The sequence below is a fragment of the Salmo salar genome, chromosome 24, assembly GCF_965601325.2.
Source record: "Salmo salar chromosome 24, fSalSal1, whole genome shotgun sequence".
Classification (NCBI taxonomy): Eukaryota; Metazoa; Chordata; class Actinopteri; order Salmoniformes; family Salmonidae; genus Salmo; species Salmo salar.
Window position 1 is genome coordinate 28,543,782 of NC_138314.1, and position 23,924 is coordinate 28,567,705.

At 41.8% G+C, this 23,924-nt stretch overlaps 1 protein-coding gene across 2 annotated transcripts in view; it reads right to left on the reverse strand.

The window, feature by feature from the left end:
* ptgs1 (prostaglandin-endoperoxide synthase 1) overlaps positions 1-23,924 on the reverse strand; it is a 47,999-nt gene that overhangs the window by 888 nt on the left and 23,187 nt on the right. For both annotated transcript variants that reach the window (XM_045706673.2, XM_014171594.3), the window contains 3 exons: positions 19,199-19,445; positions 18,717-19,003; positions 8,276-8,423 (listed from right to left, as the gene is read on the reverse strand). In XM_045706673.2, coding sequence (XP_045562629.1) covers positions 8,276-8,423; positions 18,717-19,003; positions 19,199-19,445 — 682 coding nt within the window. The remainder of the gene's footprint in view (positions 1-8,275; positions 8,424-18,716; positions 19,004-19,198; positions 19,446-23,924) is intronic.

Here is a 23,924-nt window from a genome sequence, read left to right on the forward strand (position 1 = left end):
TTAAAGCATATTAATACAACATTTTATTTAGGTTATTTAGCAGATGCTCTTATCCAGAGTGACTTACAGTTAGTGCCTTTATCTTAAGATAGCTACAGTGCATTTGGAAAGTATTCAGACCCATTGACTTTTTCCACATTTTTTAAAAATGTATTAAAAATCGTGGATACAGTACTTCGTAAAGAGGTAGGTTTTTCAGAATTTTTGGAAAGTTGTGCAGGGACTCAGCTGTCCTAACGGTAGGGCGAAGCTGGTTCCACCATTTGGGTGTATACAATACAGAAGCGTAACAGAGTTCATCAGAAACACATGAAGTTAAAAGAGAAGACTGGTTTGAGATGACAGGACGACAGACTGCAGTTGGCTTCTTAACCCATAAGAGTCTAATCCCTATCTAATCTGGGGGGGTGGGGGGTTACTACTAAGCTATATGGAATTGTTTTATTAAGCAGGTCATACCAAGGATTATTTTGCTATTTGATTTAGATTTTTAAATACCCTTTGAAATATATATTAAAAAAACATATTTGGCTTTACTGCTATTAGCCCATAAAAACGCATTGAATAATAGATCTTTTGGGGGGACTATCTAAAGAAGCTTGCTTTTGTAATTTTTTTTACATGTATTTTTACCCTTATTTGTGTCACTAAACAGTCTCCATACATTGAGGGAAAAAGGTATTTGATCCCCTGCTGATTTTGTACGTTTGCCCACTGACAAAGAAATGATCAGTCTATAATTTTAATGGTAGGTTTAATTGAACAGTGAGAGACAGAATAACAACAAAAAAAACAGAAAAACACATGTCTAAAATTTTATAGATTCATTTGCATTTTAATGAGGGAAATAAGTATTTGACCCCTCGGCAAAACATGACTTGGCGGCAAAACCCTTGTTGGCAATCAGAGGTCAGACGTTTCTTGTAGTTGGCCACCAGGTTTGCACACATCTCAGGAGGGATTTTGTCCCACTCCTCTTTGCAGATCTTCTCCAAGTCATTAAGGTTTCAAGGCTAATGTTTGGCAACTCAAACCTTCAGCTCCCTCCACAGATTTCCTATGGGATTAAGGTCTGGAGACTGGCTAGGCCACTCCAAGACCTTAATGTGCTTCTTCTTGAACCACTCCTTTGTTGCCTTGGCTGTGTGTTTTGGGTCATTGTCATGCTGGAATACCCATCCACGACCCATTTTCAATGCCCTGGCTGAGGGAAGGAGGTTCTCACCCAAGATTTGACGGTACATGGCCCTGTCCATCGTCCCTTTGATGCGGTGAAGTTGTCCTGTCCCCTTAGCAGAAAAACACCCCCAAAGCATAATGTTTCCACTTTCATGTTTGACGGTGGGGATGGTGTTCTTGGGGTCATAGGCAGCATTCCTCCTCCTCCAAACATGGCGAGTTGAGTTGATGCCAAAGAGCTCCATTTTGGTCTCATCTGACCACAACACTTTCACCCAGTTGTCCTCTGAATCATTCAGATGTTCATTGGCATGTATATGTGCTTTCTTTCTTCCCTGTGGCTCAGTTGGTAGAGCATGGTGTTTGCAACACCAGCATGGTGTGTGCAATGCCAGGGTTGTGGGTTTCGATTCCCACGGGGGGCCAGTACAAAAAAACGAAACAAAAATACATGAAATGAAATGTATGCATTCACTACTGTAAGTCGCTCTGGATAAGAGCGTCTGCTAAATCACTAAAATGTAAAAATGTAAAAAATGTTCTTGAGCAGGGGGACCTTGCGGGCGCTGCAGGATTTCAGTCCTTCACGGCGTAGTGTGTTACCAATTGTTTTCTTGGTGACTATGGTCCCAGCTGCCTTGAGATCATTGACAAGATCCTCCCGTGTAGTTCTGGGCTGATTCCTCACCGTTCTCATGATCATTGCAACTCCACGAGGTGAGATCTTGCATGGAGCCCCAGGCCGAGGGAGATTGACAGTTCTTTTGTGTTTCTTCCATTTGCGAATAATCCAACTGTTGTCACCTTCTCACCAAGTTGCTTGGCAATGGTTTTGTAGCCCATTCCAGCCTTGTTTAGGTCTACAATCTTGTCCCTGACATCCTTGGAGAGCTCTTTGGTCTTGGCCATGGTGGAGAGTTTGGAATCTGATTGATTGATTGCTTCTGTGGACAGGTGTCTTTTATACAGGTAACAAACTGAGATTAGGAGCACTCACTTTAAGAGTGTGCTCCTAATCTCAGCTCGTTACCTGTATAAAAGACACCTGGGAGCCAGAAATCTTTCTGATTGAGAGGGGGTCAAATACTTATTTCCTTCATTCAAATCAATTTATAACATTTTTGACATGCTTTTTTCTGGATTTTTTTGTTGTTATTCTGTCTCTCACTGTTCAAATAAACCTACCATTAAAATTATAGACTGATTATTTTTTTGTCAGTGGGCAAACGTACAAAATCAGCACGGGATCAAATACTTTTTTCCCCCTCACTGTATATACTGTACTTCCGTACAATTTTTGACTGGTACCGGGGGGCCTTCAGATTAGTTTTGTGAGACCTGTGGGCATCCTAGAGTAAAACAACGACATGTACGTAGCCCAAATTTGAGCAAATTTATAGAAAATTTCATACATAAATATCTAATTTACATAAGTATGCACACCCCTAAGTCAATAGTCTAAGAGTTTTGCACACGATTTTCAAGCCAATTTAAAGCAAAACTAACTCGGCCATTCAGGGACATTCCCTTTCGTCTTGGTAAGCAACTCTAGTGTATATTTGGCCTTGTGTTTTAGGTTATTGTCCTGCTGAAAGATGAATTTGTCTCCCAGTGTCAGAAAACAGACTGAACCAGGTTTTTCTCTGTGCTTATAGCTGTATTCCGTTTCTTTTTATAAAAAAAACCTCCCAAGTTATTGCCGATGATGATAAGCATACCCATAACATGATGCCACCACCATGCTTGAAAATATGAAGAGTGGTACTCAGTGATGTGTTGTATTTGCCCCAAACATAACACTTTGTATTCGGGACAAAGTTTATTTCTTTGCCACATTTTTTGCCGTTTTACTTTAGTGCCTTATTGCAAACAGGATGCATGTTTTCGAATATTTTTATTCTGTACAGGCTTCCTTCTTTTCACTCTGTCATTTAAGTTAGTATTGTGGAGTAACTACTATGTTGTTGAGCCATCCTATCAGAGTCATTAAACTCCGTAAATGTTTTAAAGTCACCGTTGGCCTCATGTTGAAATCGCTGAGTGGTTTCTTTCCTCTCCGGGAACTGAAGTAAGAACGACGCCTGCATTTTTGTTGTGTCTGGGTGTATTGATACACCGTCCAAAGTGTAATTAATAACTTTTCACCATAATCAAAGGGATATTCAATGTCTGCTTTTTAACATTTTTACCCATCTATCAATGGGTGCCTTTCTTTGCGAGGCATGGGAAAACTTCCCTGGTCTTTGTGGTTGATTCGGTGTTTGAAAATCACTGCTCGACTTAGGGACCTTACCATATAATTGTATGTGTGGGGTACAGAGATGAGGTAGTCATAAAATAATCATGTTAAACTACACTATATAGTGCATTCAGAAAGTATTAAGGACCTTGACTTTGTCCACATTTAGTTACGTTACAGCGTTATTCTAAAATGGATAAAAAAATATCCTCATCAATCGGCACACAATACCCCATAATGACAAAGTGAACAGGTTTTTAGAAAAGTTTGCAAATGTATTAAAAATGGAAGTAACGTCAGCACAAGAACTGTTCGTCGTGAGCTTCATGAAATGTGTTTACATGGCCGAGCAGTCGCACACAAGCCTAAGATCACCATGCGCAATGCTAAGCATCATCAGGAGTGGTAGTTTACCACCATTGGACTCTGGAGCAGTGGAAATGAATTCTCTGGAGTGATGAATCACACGTCTCTATCTGGCAGTCCGACGGACAAATCTGAATGTGGAGGATGCCAGGACATTATAGATGATTCTGTGCTTCCAACTTTGTGGCAACAGTTTGGGGAAGGCCCTTTCCTGTTTCAGCATGACAATGCCCCCTTGCACAAAGCGAGGTCCATACAGAAATGGTTTGTCGAGATCGGTGTGGAAGAACTTGACTAGCCTGCACAGAGCCCTGACCTCAACCCCATCGAACACCTTTGGGATGAATAGGAGCGCTTCTGGTCATGTAGTGTATTATTGCTGACAGAGTCCATGCAACTTATTATGTGACTCAGGAACATTTTGATTCCTGAACTTATTTAGGATTGCCATAACAAATTACAGTTGAAGTCGGAAGTTTACATACACTTAGGTTGGAGTCATTAAAAATCATTTTTCAACCACTACACACATTTCTTGTTAACAATCTATAGTTTTGGCAAGTCGGTTAGGATATCTACTTTGTGCATGACAAGTCATTTTTCCAACAATTGTTTACAGACAGATTATTTCACTTAAAATTCACTGTATCACAATTCCAGTGGGTCAGAAGTTTACATACACTAAGTTGACTGTGCCTTGAAACAGCTTGAAAAATTCCAGAAATTGATGTCATGGCTTTAGAAGCTTCTAATAGGCTAATTGGCATAATTTGAGTCAATTGGAGGTGTACCTGTGGATGTATTTCAAGGCCTACCTTCAAACTCAGTGCCTCTTTGCTTGACATCAAGGCAAAATCAAAAGAAATCAGCCAAGACCTCAGAAAAAGTTTTGTAGACCTCCACAAGTCTGGTTCATCCTTGGGAGCAATTTCCAAACACCTGAAGGTACCACGTTCATCTATACAAACAATAGTACACAAGTATAAAACACCACGGGTCCGCACAGCCGTCATACCGCTCAGGAAGGAAAATCAAGGTTCTGTCTCCTAGAGATGAATGTACTTTGGTGCGAAAAGTGCAAATCAATCACAGAACAACAGCAAAAGGACCTTGTGAAGATGCTGGAGGAAACAAGTACAAAAGTATCTATATCCACAGAAAAATCGCTCAGCAAGGAAGAAGCCACTGCTTCAAAACCGCCATAAAAAAGCCAGACTACAGTTTGCAACTGCACATGGGGACAAAGATCGTACTTTTTGGAGAAATGTCCTCTGGTCTGATGAAACAAAAATAGAACTGTTTGGCCATAATGACCATCGTTATGTTTGGAGGAAAAAGGGGGAGGCTTGCAAGCCGAAGAACACCATCCCAACCGTGACGCACGGGGGTGGCAGCATCATGTTGTGGAGGTGCTTTGCTGCAGGAGGGACTGGTGCACTTCACAAAATGGATGGCATCATGAGGAAAGGAAAATTAAGTGGATATATTGAAGCAACATCTCAAGACATCAGTCAGGAAGTTAAAGCTTGGTCGCAAATGGCTCTTCCAAATGGACAATGACCCCAAGCATATTGCCAAAGTTGTGGCAAAATGGCTTAAGAACAACAAAGTCAAGGTATTGGAGTGGCCATCACAAAGCCCTGACCTCAATCCCATAGAACATTTGTGGGCAGAACTGAAAAAGCATGTGCGAGCAAGGAGGCCTACAAACCTGACTCAGTTACACCAGCTCTGTCAGGAGGAATGGGCCAAAAATTCACCCAATTTATTGTGGGAAGCTTGTGGAGGCTACCCAAAACTTTTGACCCAAGTTAAACAACTTAAAGGCAATACTACCAAATACTAATTGAGTGTATGTTAACTTCTGACACACTGGGAATGTGATGAAAGAAATAAATAATTCTCTCTACTATTATGGGTCTGGGTCCTGGACTTCCTGACGGGCCGCCCCCAGGTGGTGAGGGTAGGTAACATCTCCACCCCACTGATCCTCAACACTGGGGTACCACAAGGGTGCGTTCTCAGCCCTCTCCTGTACTCCCTGTTCACCCATGACTGCGTGGCCATGCACGCTTCCAACTCAATAATCAAGTTTGCAGACAACACTACAGTGGTAGGCTTGATTACCAACAACGACGAGACGGCCTACAGGGAGGAGGTGAGGGCCCTCGGAGTGTGGTGTCAGGAAAATAACCTCACACTCAATGTCAACAAAACAAAGGAGATGATCGTGGACTTCAGGAAACAGCAGAGGGAGCACCCCCCTATCCACATCGACGGGACAGTAGTGGAGAAGGTGGGAAGTTTTAAGTTCCTCGGCGTACACATCACGGACAAAGTGAAATGGTCCACCCACACAGACAGCATGGTGAAGAAGGCGCAGCAGCGCCTCTTCAACCTCAGGAGGCTGAAGAAATTCGGCTTGTCACCCAAAACCCTGACAAACTTTTACACTCAACTTTTACAGATGCACAATCGAGAGCATCCTGTATCACCGCCTGGTACGGCAACTGCTCTGCCCACAACCGCAAGGCTCTCCAGAGGGTAATGAGGTCTGCACAACGCATCACCGGGGGCAAACTACCTGCCCTCCAGGACACCTACACAACCCAATGTCACAGGAAGGCCAAAAAGATCATCAAGGACAACAACCACCCGAGCCACTGCCTGTTCACCCCGCTATCATCCAGAAGGCGAGGTCAGTACAGGTGCATCAAAGCGGGGACCGAGAGACTGGAAAACAGCTTCTATCTCAAGGCCATCAGACTGTTAAACAGCCATCACTAACTTTGAGGGGCTGCCTCCAACATACTGACTCAACTCTAGCCACTTTAATAATGGAAAAATGTATGTAATAAAGGTATCACTAGCCACTTTAAACAATGCCACTTTATATAATGTTTACATACCCTACATTACTCATCTCATATGTATATACTATTTATTAGATTGAGTTCCCTGTAGCTCAGTTGGTAGAGCATGGTGTTTGCAATGCCAAGGGTTGTGGGTTAGATTCCCACGAGGGGCCAACACAGGAAAAAAAAAATGTATGAAATGTATGCATTCACTACTGTTAGTCACTCTGGATAAAAGCGTCTGCTAATGACTAAAATGTAAATGTAAATACTGTACTCTATACCATCTCCTGCATCTTGCCTATGTCATTTGGCCATCACTCATTCATATATTTTTATGTACATATTCTTATTCATTCCTTTACACTTGTGTGTATAAGGTAGTTGTTGTGAAATTGTTAGGTTACTTGTTAGATATTACTGCATGGTCGGAACTAGAAGCATAAGCATTTCGCTACACTCGCATTAACATCTGCTAACCATATGTATGTGACAAATAAAATTTGATTTGGTTATTCTGACATTTCATATTCTTAAAATAAAGTGGTGATCCTAACTGACCTAAGACATGGATTTTTTTACTGGGACTAAATGTCAGGAATTGTGAAAAACTGAGTTTTAATGCATGTAATCTTCCGACTTCAAATGTAAGTCAAGACATTTCAGCCTTTCCTTTTTTATTAATTTATAAAAAATTGTAAGCCAGTGAAAATCTCAATTTAATACATTTTAAATTCAGGCTGTAACACAATAACATGTGGAAAAGTCAAGAATACATACGGAAAGCACTGTAGGTGCTCTTTCGACCGCAAATCAGTCTTTGTCGACGCTTCATCAATTGAGGTCGAAACGAGTCAGCTTTTTCATTAGTAAAAGAGCAACTATGCATTAGAAAATACTATATGGTTGTTGCCGTCTTTTTGGATTCATGACTTTACCCGATTCCATAGAGCCATTTTCTGTTTATCATCAAACGTCACGTTCGATTGATGCGCACGCATCCCGACATCAAAAAGCTCTGTCGCAGGATAGCTAATTCTGATGTCGAGACCTTGACAAAATTAACAGTGAGTGAGTGATGACCATGAAAACAAGCAAGACTAATGGCTATAGCTATGATCAACAAGTATATTATACTTCTGGCTTTATCTAGCTCTATTTGGGATATTTTACCTCGCCTCCCTGGCTTGCTAGGTAATGAATCCTCTCATGACATCTGCAATGTTGTAGACGATAACCATCTGATTAAGTGTTAGTTTACTTACACGATCTGCATTTGAATTTGCATGTGATCGTATCCACTGCTACGTAAACAAAAAGGTTTCTGATTACGAACTGTTTGTGTGTATGTATTGATATGTAGGATACATGTGCCTTTTGTAAAAAAAATATATATATTTAAATACTGATGCAGTTCTGTCCTTGAGCTGTGCTTGTCTATTAATGTTCTGTATTATGTCATGTTTCGTGTAGACCCCAAGAAGAGTAGCTGCTGCTTTCACAACAGCTAATGGGGATCCTAATAAAAGACTAATACCAACTGCGCATGCAACTTCTTATGATGCAGCCGGGAAATGGTTCTATAGAAGCCTTTAGTATCACCGGAATTTCCAAAACTCTAAATATATAGTCTTACCAGTGAAGTCAGAGAAAGATGTGTAGGGCCTCAGGTTGAACCTCTTCCTGTACTCGTTGAAGGGTTGGAGACGCAGAGCCCTGGACTCTTCAATAACACCCTCGGCCACCTTGGTCACCACTGGGTGGATGTTCTTCCCACCTCCTATCTGAGAAACAGAGAAAGGATTAAAACCAACTTAACCTCTGACCCCATACCCATAGGTACTGGTGTAGACTAGATCTAAAAGGATCAGACAGGCATCACCTGTATAAATATAGGATGCATGACTTCATGAAAAAAGTATTCAAAAGAAACAGGTAGCATAATAGCTCTCAGATGGATAGTTGATAGGGATTGATTTGGAAATCGGGAAGAGAATGATCTAGGAAAGATAAACATGTTCAGACAAATAAGAAAGCGAGAGAGCTTAAAACTGCACTATTCAAGGCAAGCATAGTGTGATGGAAAATGTTACGTTTGTGCTTTTCTAATAACCAATTTCTGTGTTCATGCAAGTGACTGATTGAACGAATCCTCACTATCAGTATCTGCAATTTGGCAGTACACTTAGAACCTTGTTTTGAGAACAAAAGGATATCTCAGTTTCAAGGTCTCAGCTTGGAGACAAGAAGCCTCGTAAGGTATTGGTCTGTCACATGCATGAACCAAATGTTAATGATGAATTAATTATGAATGATGAATAAGTTAAATCATGCCTATGTAACGTGTATGTAAGCAGGATATAAGAGATCTAAATGGGACTGCCCCGATAGAGCTCCTGACAGACGTGTACTATGGTGCATCAAGTTTATTGGAACCTCTCCAGTTAACTGTTAATAAACAATGATTCATTTAAGATTGACTTTGAGTGTCCCTGTGTAGAATTTCCGCAACAATAGGAATCTAAAAACAGGTTCTTTCACTTAACTCTTCCTAAGTAACCAATGACTATAACGAGCAGAGGATTGCTTCTCAGGCTACATGACAGAAGGTGAGAAAGGCGCCATCTCAGCAATAGTATATTTTGTATACAGTGGGAAAAACCCCTTTAGACATGGAAGTGACTGCATACGAAGATGAAGTTATAAAAACTGCAGTTGAGGGTCAGCTACTCTAATGTGGTCTGGGTGAGAATGGCCCCCCAAGAAGGGCCCTCCCAAGAAGGGCCCCAAATGTGTTACTCCATATACAGTATACACCCACAGGACTTCACAGTACATGGATTACATTCCGATTGTCTGTCACTGACCTACACACAACACCCCATGCCAAAGTGGAATTATGTCTATTTTTTTATTAATAAAAATTGAAAAAGCTGAAATGTCTTGAGTCAATAAGTATTCAAACCTTAGTTAATTGTATTTATTATGGATCCCCATTAGCTGCAACTGAATCCTGCTAAATTAAGGCAGTTATAACCTCAACTTGCTTTAAAAACATTACAACACATTAAGTGTGTGCCCTCAGGCCACTACTCTACTACCACATATCTACAACACAAAATCCATGTGTACGTGTATGTATAGTGCGTATGCTATCATATGTGTGTGTGTGTGTGTGTGTGTGTGTGTGTATGCATGTGTCTGTGTTTGTCTCTCTTCACAGTCCCCGCTGTCCCATGTTTTTTTTTTAAATCAAATTTTTAATCTAATGAGTTACTTGATGCGGAATAGAGCTCCATGTAGTCACGGCTCTATGTAGTACTATGCGCCTCCCATAGTCTGTTCTGGACTTGAAGACTGTGAAGAGACTTCTGTTGGCATGTCTTCGGTCTTCTGGGGTATGCATGGGTGTCTGAGCTGTGTGCCAGTAGTTCAAACAGACAGCTGGGTGCATTCAACATGTCAATACCTTTCAGTAATACAAGTAGTGATGAAGTCAATCTCTCCTCCATTTTGAGCCAGGAGAAATTGACATGCATATTATTAATGTTAGCTATCTGTGTACATCCAACGGCCAGCCATACCGCCCTGTTCTAAGCCAATTGTAATTTTCCTAAGTCCCTCTTTGTGGCACCTGACCACACGACTGAATAGTAGTTCAGGTGCGACAAAACAAGGGCCTGTAGGACCTGCCTTGTTGATAGTGCTGTTAAGGCAGAGCAGCGCTTTATTATGGACAGACTTCTCTCCATCTTAGCTACTGTTGTATCAATATGTTTTGACCATGACAGTTTACAATCCAGGGTTACTGGATTAGTTACCTCAACTTGCTCAATTTCCACATTATTCATTACAAGATTTAGTTGAGGTTTAGTGAATGATTTGTCTCAAATACAATGCTTTTAGTTTAAATATTTAGGACTAACTTATTCCTTGCCACCTATTCTGAAACTAACTGCAGCTCTTTGTTAAGTGTTGAAGTCTAACAAAACAGCCCCGACAATCTTTTTATCAATTTCTCTCAGCCAGTCAGTCATTTGACTAAGTGCTGTGCCTGTTGAATGTCCTTCCCTATAAGCCTGCTGTTGTCAATTTGTTTACTGTAGCATTGTATCTAGTCAAACACAATTCTTTCCAAAACTTTACTAAGGGTTGGTAACAGGCTGATCGGTCAGCTATTTGAGCCAGTAAAGGGGGCTTTACTATTATTAGGTAGCGGAATGACTTTTGCTTCCCTCCAGGCCTGAAGGCACACACACTTTCTAGTAGGCTTAAATTGATAATATAGCAAATAGGAGTGGCAATATCGTCTGCTATTATCCTTAGTAATTTTCCATCGACGTTGTCAGACCCCGGTGCCTTGTCACTGTCGATAGACAATTTTTCACCTCTTCCACACTCACTTTACGGAATTCAAAATTACAATGCTTGTCTCATAATTTGGTCAGATATACTTGGATGTGTAGTGTCAACATTTGTTGCTGGCATGTCATGCCCAAGTTTGCTAATCTTGCAAATGGTGAAATCCCTGAGTGGTTTCCTTCCTCTCTGGCAACTCAGTTAGGAAAGGCGCCTGTATCTTTGTAGTGACTGGATGTCTTGATACACCATCCAAAGTGTAATTAATAACTTCACCATGCTCAAAGGGATATTCAACACTATTAAGCACTATTATTGCACACAGAGTCAGTGCAACTTTTTATGTGACTTGTTAAGCACATTTTTACTCCTGCACTTGTTTAAGCTTGCCATAATGCCTCTGCTGATCCCACAGATATTGTATGTCTCTGCCTGGCCGGTTCCCCTCTCTCCACTGGGATTATCTGCCTCTAACCCTATTACAGGGGCTGAGTCACTGGCTTACTTGGTGTTCTTCCATGCCGTCCCTAGGAGGGGTGCGTCACTTGAGTGGGTTGAGTCACTGACGTGGTCTTCCTGTCCGGCCCCCCCCGCAGTAGTTTATGTGTCAGGGGGCTAGGGTCAGTCTGTTATATCTGGAGTATTTCTCCTGTCTTATCCGGTGTCCTGTGTAAATTTAAGTGTGCTCTCTCTAATTTTGTCTCTTTCTCTCATTCTTTCTTTCTTTCTCTCGGAGGACCTGAGCCCTAGCACCATGCCTCAGGACTACCTGGCATGATGACTCCTTACTGTCCCCAGTCAACCTGGCCGTGCTGCTGCTCCAGTTTCAACTGTTCTGCCTGTGGCTATGGAACCCTGACCTGTTCACCGGACGTGCTACCTGTCCCAGACCTGCTGTTTTCAACTCTCTAGAGACAGCAGGAGTGGTAGAGATACTCTCAATGATCGGCCAACTGACATTTACTCTTGAGGTGCTGACTTGTTACACCCTCAACAACTACCGTGATTATTATTATTAGACCATGCTGGTCATTTATGCACATTTGAACATCTTGCCCATTTTCTCTTATAATCTCCACCCGGCACAGCCAGAAGAGGACTGGCCACCCCTCATAGCCTGGTTCCTCTCTAGGTTTCTTCCTAGGTTATGGCCTTTCTAGTTTTTCCTAGCCACCGTGCTTCTGCATTACTTGCTGTTTGGGGTTTTAGGCTGGGTTTCTGTACAGCACTTTGAGATATCATCTGATGTAATAAGGGCTATATAAATACATTTGATTTAATTTGATTTATGGGTATCCTTGCTATCAGCAAGAACTAGGGATTTTTTAAAAACAAAACTAAATGGAAATTCACCTTTTAACAGGACAATAACCTAAAACACGAGGTCAAATATACACTGTAATTGCTTACCAAGACGACATTGAATGTTCCAGACGGGCCTAGTTACAGTTTTGACTTAAAAATTGGCTTGAAAACGTATGGCAAGACTTGAAAATGACTGTCTAGCAATGATCAACAACCAACTTCGCAGAGCTTGAAGAATTGTAAAAATAATAATGTACAACCCAGGTGTGCAAAGCTCTTCAGCCTTTTTCACACCGCAAGCCTTAATGCTCAAATGAGTTTGTTTTTCAAATCCGTGTTGGACTACTGACTGTCCAAACAGCAAATTACAAGTGACCAAATTGGATGTGTGTGTTCTGACAGCAGTCATTTGCTGACAAGGCTATGCTAGTTGTCACAGTAATAATTGGTGTGTGCGCAATTGTATAGGCTGTTTTGTGGTGGTGCTTGTGCTTCCTATCACTCAGAAGTTACGTAGCAATTTGAATGTTCCAAATCATAGAGTAAGAACACTTTTAAACCTTGAAAGGATAAGACGACCCAACTTTCAAAACAAGTCCTTTTTGGCTAGCCACAACAGCCAACTAGCTTGCTAGGTAGCTGTTTAGTTTCCTAGCACATTCACAAATTTGTTTGTAAACAATTATCAAGCTAGTTAGCTACCACATGTGCTTGTCAAACTGTCAGAATACCTAGCAAGCAACAAGATATGTCGAAAAACAGTCGAAAAACAACTTGAGGGCAAATAAGTCAGATTTGACCATTCAAACAAGTCACATGGCCAGGAATCAGATTTGTATTTGACTTCAAACCACCTACAAAGCTGGTTTGAAATGTGGCTTGAAATATGCGATTCCATGTGCTTTTTGGCTGTTCAGACTGCAGGAAAAAATAACAGATTCGAATCGGATATGCAAATAAATAGCATGAGTCACTTTAAACTGCCATCTGCCAATTTAGAGACTTACCCAGAAAGACTCATAGCTGTTAATCGCTGCCAAAGGTGATTCTAACATGTATCGACTCAGGGGTGTGAATACTTATATAAATGAGATATTTCTGTATTTCATTTCCAATAGATTAGCAATATTTAAAAAAACATGTTTTCACTTTGTCATTATGGGGTATAGTGTGCAGATGGGTAAGAACCCCCCCCCCCCCCCCCCCCCATCCATTTTGAATTAAAGCTGTAACAACAAAATGTGGAATAAGTCATTGGGTATGAATACTTTCTGAAGGCACTTTCACAGCCTTATCATTTCCTCTCCATCTCTCATACACAACATTTGCCTGGCTCAAAAGAAGAGCTATGACAACACACACATCAGGGTTGGGGTCAATTTAGTTGAAGTCACTTCAGATAAATAGCTTCTGCTTTTTGGTAAAAATAAAAAATGAAAATAGATTACATTCTTCAGAATTTCAGTTTACTCCCTGAATAGACTGACATCAATTCGAATTGACCCTAACCTTGACACACAATCCTATCAGACAGATCATTATAGCCCAGATCTGTATGCACTTTAGACAACTTTTTATGTAGGGGAGAGTGCCAGGTAAGTTAAGCCAAAGAGTTAGTTGAGCAACCCTTTGTTTCTAGGAAACAAAATTAATAAATGTAACGAAATATTTAGGAAGCGGTCATAATTTCATGGAATCTATAAAGGAAAATCCCACATGGAAAAAGTGGTTAGCAAGTTAGGTAAAATAAAAAAGATTTTCACAAAGTCAAATGACTTTATTGTGTTAAGAGATTTCATGATGCTTGTATCTAAACTGAATTAGATTGATTTATAAATCAGTTGGGGTCTCTATAAGCTACGAGATGAGGTCCTAAACATAGCATGAAAGTGCATCCTTGTAGCTGTATGGGCTAATATAGTCAAAATGTTTGCCTGGGTTAAGTTGAACCAATGGCTATCATACCCCATACAAATTATGATTACATTTGTCAGTTTGATGCATAATACAAATAGTATTTTTGCATTGTGTCATGCATATGAATGCATTTCTGTTACAGAGCAGATATCATGCAACAAGCCCCCCTTAAGGTTATTGAGAGAGCAGCCAAGGAAGTGAGAGAAGGGAAGAAGTACAAGCAGCAGCAAGGGATGATAAAAATAACTGAATGACACTGAAGTAGATTGACAAAAAGGAAAACAAACATGTTGCTGTGTGAAAGAGAAGCTATGATAGAGTAGTAGAGGCACAAAAGGTCTTATCTGATGACAAATTAATGATTTAACAGAAATTACTGTAACCAAACAAACATTTTAGAATAGAAATGATAGCAATTAACAGTAAATGTACTATTGGTGATATACTGTATGTAATGGGTAATTGATACACACTAAATCAAAACACAGACAACTCACACAATGTAGTTATGAAACAATGAATGTGCACAAATTTGCAGGAGAGAGCACATTCTAGAGAGAGACATGCATTGTGCATCTTAGCCACAGTCTTGGCCTCCGCAATGGATTAGTTCACTGAGATGGGCGCGAACCAGACAGGTGTCTCGTGTGCCATAAAACAATATGTTTATTTGCTACTTCTCTACAAAAGCGACTAATTGGGGTCAACCCTAATTGTTTTACAGAGTCAGCCCTAGTAGTACGGTGCCCCTGGAGAAAATTAGGGTTACGTGCCTTGGTCAAGGGCATAGACAGATTTTTCACCTTGTCGGATCGGGTATTTGGACCAACAACCTTTCGGTTACTGGCCCAACGCTCTAACTGCTAGGCTACCTGCCGCCTTACTGATTGTACAAAACATTACAAACACCTTCTTAATATTAAGGTGCACTCTCTTTTGCACTCAAAACCGCCTCAATTTGTCAGGGCATAGACTCTACAAAGTGTCAAAAACGTTCCACAGGGATGCTGGCTCATGTTAGCTCCAATGCTTCCCACAGTTGTGTGAAGTTGGCTGGATGTCCTTTGGGTGGTAGACCATTCTTGATACAGACAGAAAATTGTTGAGTGTGAAAAACCCAGCAGCGTTGCAGATGTTGACACGCTCAAACCGGTGTGCCTGGCACCTATTAATGAATAGCATTCTCACAAACATAATTTGTGAATGCTGTTCATTGACTACAGCTCAGCGTTCAACACCATAGTGCCCTTTAACCTCTTGGGGCTAGGTGGGACGCTAGCGTGCCACCCGTGGTGCACTCCATCAACAGCAGGTGCATTTCAAGAGCGGCAAATTTGAATCCAAATAAATGTCAAAATTCAAATTTTTCAAAAATACAACTATTTTACACCATTTGAAAGATAAACATCTCCTTAATCTAACCACGTTTTACGATTTCAAAAAGGTTTTACGGCGAAAGCATAAATTTAGAGTATGTTAGGACAGTACATTTACAAGAGTTGTGTGTAATGTTTTGTCAAGTCAAAGACAGGGTCACCAAAACCATAAAACCAGCTAAAATGATGCACTAACCTTTTACAATCTCCATCAGATGACACTCCTAGGACATTATGTTAGACAATGCATGCATTTTTAGTTCTATCAAGTTCATATTTATATCCAAAAACAGCGTTTTACTATGGCATTGATGTTGAGGAAATCGTTTCCCTCCAATAACCGGCAGTCAAGTCAGCGTCACAAATTAAATAATTAAAATTAGAAAACATTGGTAAAATATTATATTGTCATTTAAAGAATTATAGATTTACATCTCTTGAACTCAATCAACTTGCCAGATTTAAAAATAACCTTACTGGGAAATCACACTTTGCAATAATCTGAGCACTGCGCCCAGAAAAATACGCGTTGCGATACAGACTAGACGTCATGTTGGGGAGATCTAAAATCGAAAATACTATGTAAATAATCCATTACCTTTGATTCTCTTCATCAGATGTCACTTCCAGGTATCACAGGTCCATAACGAATGTAGTTTTGTTCAAAAAAGCTCATCATTTATGTCCAAAAATCTCCGTCTCGTTAGCACATGATGTAAGCCAGCCGGACTTCTCGTCATGAACGAGGGGAAAAAATATATTTCCGTTCGTTCAAACATGTCAAACGTTGTATAGCATAAATCATTAGGGCCTTTTTTAACCAGAACATGAATAATATTCAAGGTGGACGAATGCATACTCTTTTATAACGTATTGGAACGAGGGTACCCAACATGAACTCGCGCGCCAGGTGTCTAATGGGACATCATCGTTCCATGGCTCTTGTTCGGTCAGATCTCCCTCCAGAAGACTCAAAACACTTTGTAAAGGCTGGTGACATCTAGTGGAAGCAATAGGAAGTGCCAAAATATTCCTAAACCCCTGTGTTTTTCAATGGGATAGGTTTAAAGTCAATACAACACATCAGGTATCCACTTCCTGTCAGAAAATGTCTCAGGGTTTTGCCTGCCAAATGAGTTCTGTTATACTCACAGACACCATTCAAACAGTTTTAGAAACTTTAGAGTGTTTTCTATCCATATATAATAAGTATATGCATATTATAGTTACTGGGTAGGATTAGTAACCAGATTAAATCGGGTACATTTTTTTATCCAGACGTGCAAATGCTGCCCCCTAGACCCAACAGGTTAAAAGCTCATCAATAAGGACCCTGGGACTATACACCTCCCTCTGCAACTGGATCCTGGACTTCCTGACGGGCCACCCCCAGGTGGTAAGGGTAGGTAACAACACATCCGCCATTCTGATCCTCAACACAGGGGCCCCTCAGAGGTGCGTGCTCAGTCCCCTCCTGTACTCCCTGTTCACTCATGACTGCATGGCCAGGCACGACTCCAACACCATAATTTTAGTTTGCCAATGACACAACAGTGGTAGGCCTGATCACCGACAACGACGAGACAGCCTATAGGGAGGTCAGAGACCTGACCGTGTGGTGCCAGGACAACAACCTCTCCCTCAACATGATCAAGACAAAGGAGATCATTGTGGACTACAGGAAAAAGAGGACCGAGCACGCCCCCATTCTCATCGACTGGGTTGCAGTGGAGCAGGTTGAGAGCTTCAAGTTCCTTGGTGTTCACATCACCAATGATTTATCATGGTCCAAGCACACCAAGACAGTCATGAAGAGGGCACGACAAAACCTATTCCCCCTCAAGAGACTGAAAAGATTTGACATGGATCCTCAGATTCTCAAAAGGTTCTACAGCTGCACCATCGAGAGCATCCTGACTGGTTGCATCACTGCCTGGTATGGCAACTGCTCGGCCTCCGAATGCAAGGCACTATAGAAGGTAGTGCGTACGGCCCAGTACATCACTGGGGCCAAGCTTCCTGCCATCCAGGACCTCTATACCAGGCGGTGTCAGAGGAAGGCCCTAAAAATTGTCAAAGACTCCAGCCACCCTAGTCATAGACTGTTCTCTCTGCTACCGCACGGCAAGCGGTACCGGAGTGCGAAGTCTAGGTCCAAGAGGCTTCTAAACAGCTTCTATCCCCAAGCCATAAGATTCCTGAACACCTAATCAAATGGCTACCCAGACTATTTGCATTGCCCTAACCCCCCCCCCCATATCTTTTACACAGCTGCTACTCTCTTATCATCTATGCATAGTCACTTTAATAACTATCTACATATTACCTCAACTAACCGGTGCCCCGCACATTGACTCTGTACCGGTACCCCCCTGTATATAGTCTCGCCGTTGTTATTTTACTGCTGCTCTTTAATTACTTGTTACTTTTATTTCTTATTCTTATCCGTATTTTTTTAAACTGCATTGTTGGTTACGGGCTCGTAAGTAAGCATTTCACTGTAAGGTCTACACCTGTTGAATTCAGCGCATGTGACCAATAAAATGTGATAATTTACCATACCCTGTTCAAAGACATGTATGTGTGCCTATTACACAATCCATGTCTCAAGGCTTATTAGATCGTTCTTTAAACTGTTTCCTCCCCTTCACTTATTGAAGTTGATTTAACAAGTGACATCAATAAGGGATCGTAGCTTTCACCTGGTCAGTCTATGTCATGGAAAGAGTTCCTAATGTTTTGTACACTCAATGTACAATATACCACACCCCCATTCCATGAATTAAACTTTGACCTATCAGCACCGTCACCCACTTACCCCAAGGCGGTTCAACTTACGCTGTCTCTATGCTCAACTTAACCCATACCCTGGGTAAGTTTTGCCAAGAGACCACTTTTTTTGGACATGCTATTTTCTCAAACTGTTATGTTTACATGAATTCTAGCATCCTGAAATATATGTAGATATCTCTGTTAGAAAGAATGCTATATTTCCCTTGAGTTAGTGATGCTGAATAACATATACCCCACTCTCCCCTATGGCATGACAATGATATTGAGACCAGAGTTCATCAATACAACACTGCATATGACATCCCATAGTCACAACACAACCCATACCTGTCCAGCACACTGGCGTGAGAAAGCGTCCACCAGTTTCTCCACCCCGTAGTGTGTGACGATGGAGGTGTTGAAGATGAACTGGGAGTAGAGCACCACGTCTCCGTCTATGTGGAAGCTGTCTGGCATCAGGGGGTGCCAGTGGTATAGTTGGTTGAACTCCACAGCGATGCGGTTCCTGTACTGGAACGTGGACTTGAAGAGCAGGACCGGATCGAACTTCAGATCCAACAGGTAGCCGCTCAGGTGCTGCACGTAGTCCTCGATCACTATCCGGATAGTCTCACCTGAAATATGAACAAAAAATGAATCCACTATAGCGGTGTGTGGATTATTTTCCCCGTAACTATTCACTCAACCCAGAACATGGAAAGGTTTCCTTAATATTAATATTCCGCCTAAAGCACAGTGTCTAAAATGGACAGTGTGTGGCAACATGAAAGACTAGAGTGAGATCTCTGTTCAGTCCAGTGTGTACTTACCTATGACGATGAGCCTGGTGGTCTGGAAGAGCTGCTCATCCCCCCAGGTGGGGTGCTCGGCCTTCAGGATGTCACAGATGCGGTTGTGTTCTCTCAGCCACAGGGTGGCGTACAAGGTGAGGCCTGGCAGCAGCCCAAACACCTCCTGCCCAATGGCCATGCGCTGCCCCTCTGGAACCCCTCGAGGGTAGCTCATATTCACCGGCGCCTCTGCTACCGTTGGAGGGTACACCTCACCTTTAATTACCTGGAAGAGAAGACAGACAGTGAAAAAGGGAAAGTAATACTATGGACCCCTTAAGAGCTTTACTGACTCAATAGCACAATACTGAGCTTTAGTGATTCAATGAGCATGCTTTACTAATTTCTTTGGATGATAAAAAACTAAACATTAGTGACCCCTTTGGGGTTTTGTGGAAAAGACATTTGAAATATGTCACTGACAGGAATGGACCTGACTGTAAACTTTATTATGTATCCTTCCTTTATACATACTGTAACTTAAAGGAAGTCATTTGTTCACCAACGTCTTCATCCTAGGACTCAATTTCACCAGCAACCTGCCAAACTAATCAATGAATATGTCTTGCCAGAGCCCAATCATTAGCAGTGGAGGAATGGGCCGTGCCCATGACCACAACATTTTGAAACACTACTGTTACAGTAAATACTGTTTACCACAACAACCCCCCTAAATAACCAACAGTTGTACAGCCATCTCATCCTGAGTATTATATGCATACTGTTAAGTTAATGTTTTAAGTATCCCCCCTATACTTCTGTTATTACGGTGCTATCGCTCTGTTATTAGTGCACCTGCGCAGAAGTCTCTCTTTCTTAGACCTGGCCTGAGTGTGATGACAACTACGTACTGTGGAAATAGAGCAGGGTTTCCCAAAGTCGGTCCTGGTGCCCCCCATGAGTGCACGTTGTTTTTTTGCCCTAGCACTACACAGCTGATTCCAATAATCAACTCGTCATCAAGCTTTGATTATTTGAAAATCAGCTATGTAGTGCTTGGGCAAAAACCAAAACGTGCAGCCATGGGGGGGGCAAAACCGAGGGAAATCCTGATTTAGAGTTAACATTGGTAGCAGAGGATGGCTAATAACTACAACGTGCCAGCTCGCTTCGACGAGAAGAGGTTTTATGTAAGTTTGAAAAATGAACTTGGAATCTGGACGAGAAAAAGCAAGCATTTGCGGTGGTATTATCGCTCGAGGGGAGAGCGAGAGATACAGCACAGGAAAAATCTGCGAAGGATTTGAACAAGGACAACGGTATTCAAACTTAGATCAGAGTACTGGATTCTGCTTCTTAAAGAAGAGAAAGACTGCCTACGAGGCATATTCAAACTTTGATAGTGTTACTAGACATATTTTGGGTTGCAATGACTGACTACATAATTTATTTTGAACAGAGGTACAACAGGATGTGCAAGTACAACATGGTTCTCCTGGATGCAGTGTTCACTTTCAAGTTGCTAGATACTGCCTGTCTGGATAGTAGGGAGAAACAGTTGGCTTTGACTGCTTGTACGGTGCTGACTTGTACGGTGCTGCGTCTATAAAGTCGGCACTAAAGTCGGCACTACTGTGTTATTTGTCAAAGCACTTCCATTGGGTTAAAGACTGTCCTCATAAAAACTAACAAGTTAAAATAACAGAGGAAAATCTATACAGAGAGATAGAGCAGTGTAACGTTACACTGTTTTCAAACCAATCTGCTTCTAATACTGAGATCTTTATAGTTGAATCCTTAGGATCTGCAGTGATTGATAGTGTGTACATGCACAGTGTGTGGTACAAAATGGCTTGATAGCCATGTCAGTGAACTAAATATGAAAGAAGTACAAAATATGATTGACACACCAAGCAACAGAGCTTTCAAATTTGTAGATGGGAGAGTCGTCCACTCTACCAAGAGAGTCAAGATACCAGCAAAAATTGTGTCACATTAAAACAAGAGGTGGTCCCTGTAGATATCCCTTTATTATTAAGCAAAGCTTCCCTCAAGAAGGCAGGGGCTGTACTAGACATTACAAATGACAAGGCAGTGATGTTTAAACAACCAGTGACCCTTGCACTTACGACCTGAGGCCACTATTGTGCTCAAATTTCAGACAAAGACAACACACAAAGTCCATGTGAAAATGAGATTCTGACGGACACAGAGCACATGGAGAAGAAAAACAAAGTATTGTTAAAACTTCAAACAGTTTGGACCAATGGAGGCTCATAATGGCTGGAACGGCGAGAATGGAATGGCATCAAACACATGGAAACCATGCGTCTGATGTATTTGATACCATTCCAATAATTCCGTTCCAGCCATTACCACGAGCACATTCTCCCCAATTAACATGCTACAGTTGACAGACGTCGGAAATTACTCAGCAGTTCTGGGAATAATGAAGACGAGCGTATTTCCATTCTACAGCAGATAGTGAGCAGTTGTGAGACATTTTAAAAATATATATATTGAACCTTTAACTAGGCAAGACAGTTAAGAACAAATGCTTACTTACAATGACAGCCTACACATGCCAGACAAAGCAAACCCAGACCAGCTGTTGGTTTGCCACTGGCTTCCAAGTAAAATGAAACACTGGCTGTAGATCTACATGAGCTAGGACAAAGTCTGTGGTACCTTCACATAAATGGACCACTTCACACGCTTCAGTGCTGGAAGCATTGTGAATACATAGAAACCCAGTGAAATCGTCAAGCACTTCATTCATTCCTGGATAAGTGCGCATGGCCCGCCCCAGAAATTGTACAATGACAACGGAGGAGAATTCAATAATAATGAAACAAGAGAAATGGCTGAGAAATCCAACATGGAAGTAAAGACAACTGCTGCATACAGTCCATAGAGCAATGGACTTCTGGAAAGACAATCAAACTTGCATTTCTACAGGGAACAGAGCTGTCAAGGGACATTCACGTCTGACCTGAGGGTAAGGGCGATGGAACACTGTGGAAACTAAAAAAGTGTATGTATGGCCTGGCAGATGCATCACTCTACTGGTACAACAAACTCAAGGCAACAGGCCTCCCGAGTGGCGCAGCGGTCTAAGGCACTGCATCGCAGTGCTAGCTGTGCCACTAGAGATTCACAGCCGGCCGCGACCGGGAGACCCATGGGGTGGCGTACAATTGGCCCAGTGTTGTCCGGGTTAGGGGAGGGTTTGGCCGGCAGGGATGTCCTTGTCCCATCATGCACCAGCGACTCCAGTGGTGGACCGGGCGCAGTGCACGCTGACACGGTCACCAGGTGTACGGTGTTTCCTCCGACACATTGGTGCGCCTGGCTTCCGGGTTAAATGGGCATTGTATCAAGAAGCAGTGCGACTTGGTTGGATTTCGGGGGAACGCACGGATCTCGACCATCGCCTCTCCCGAGTCCGTACGGGAGTTGCAGCGATGAGACAAGACTGTAACTACCAATTGGATACCACAAAATTGGGGCGAAAAAGGGGTAAAAAAATCAAAAAAATGTCAAGGCAACAATGCTGAGTACAGATTGCAAAATGTCACAAGTGGGTCCTGCAGTCTTCTATTGGCTTGATCAAGACTGCAATGTGACTGGAGTACCTAACTGTCATGCTGATGACTTCATCTAGTGTTGCTCACAGACCTTTGCTACAACTGTGATTCCACACCTCAAAGCCGTTTTCCATGTGGAATTGAAGCTGATTGAGGTCAAAAATAGGTCAAATGCTATGGGTTGCTAGACAGTAGACCTGATGTAATGTTTGATGGCTGCAACTTGGGATCCAACACAAAACATGCCACTGTACAAACCATTCATGAGGCAAGCCAAGTTGTTTGTAAACTGAAATCAGAACAAGTGACTAAAGTTTCAGCATGTGGGAAAAGATGACTCTCAGAAACCAGTTGTCTTCAGTGATGCTTCCCTAGGGAACCTTACAGATGGAGGCACACAATGTGGACATATAATCGTGTTAATGGGTAAAGGAGGAAGATTCTCACCTATCTGTTGGCAGTCAAAAAGGATAAGGAGTGTTGTCCGGAGAACACTTGCTGGAGAAACCCTTGCTCTTGCGGAAGGAATTGACAATGCCATCTTTCTGGCAAGTCTGTTCTCAGAGCTTACCACTGGTGAGTCAAAACAACCCATTGTACCTGTAGTTTGTGTCACTGACAACTACTTCCTAGTTTAAGCTGTCAAATAAACCAAGTCTGTCACAGAGAAAATACTTCATCTTGAGATTAGCAGCATCAAGGAATTTATTCAAGCACAGAGAATCCAGCGGATTCTGTGGTCAGCCATAAAGGAACAGCTTGCAGACTTTCTAACTAAAAAGGGAGCATCATGTCTTGTGCTTCTAAAGGCACTCAGTAATGGAAAGTAGCAGCTTGATTAATAAAAACAAACAAATTGTCAGACAACCCATTTGTAATGGGGGACTTGAATAATACTTGGACATTTAATTATTTTGCTGATGTTCTATTTGTCTTTAAAGAAAAGTGGGAGATTGTTAGTCATGTTTTAAATATCCCTATACTTCTATTATTACGGTGCTATCACTCTGCTATTAATGCGCCTGCGCAGAAATCTCTCTTGCAGTTGGACCTGGCCTGAGTGTGATCGCAACTAAGTACTGTGGAAATACGGTAAAGTAAACATTATTAAACTGGAACGTCGTCGTGGTGTCATTTATAGTTAACACAAGCCACTGCTGAAAGAGACATTGATCAAT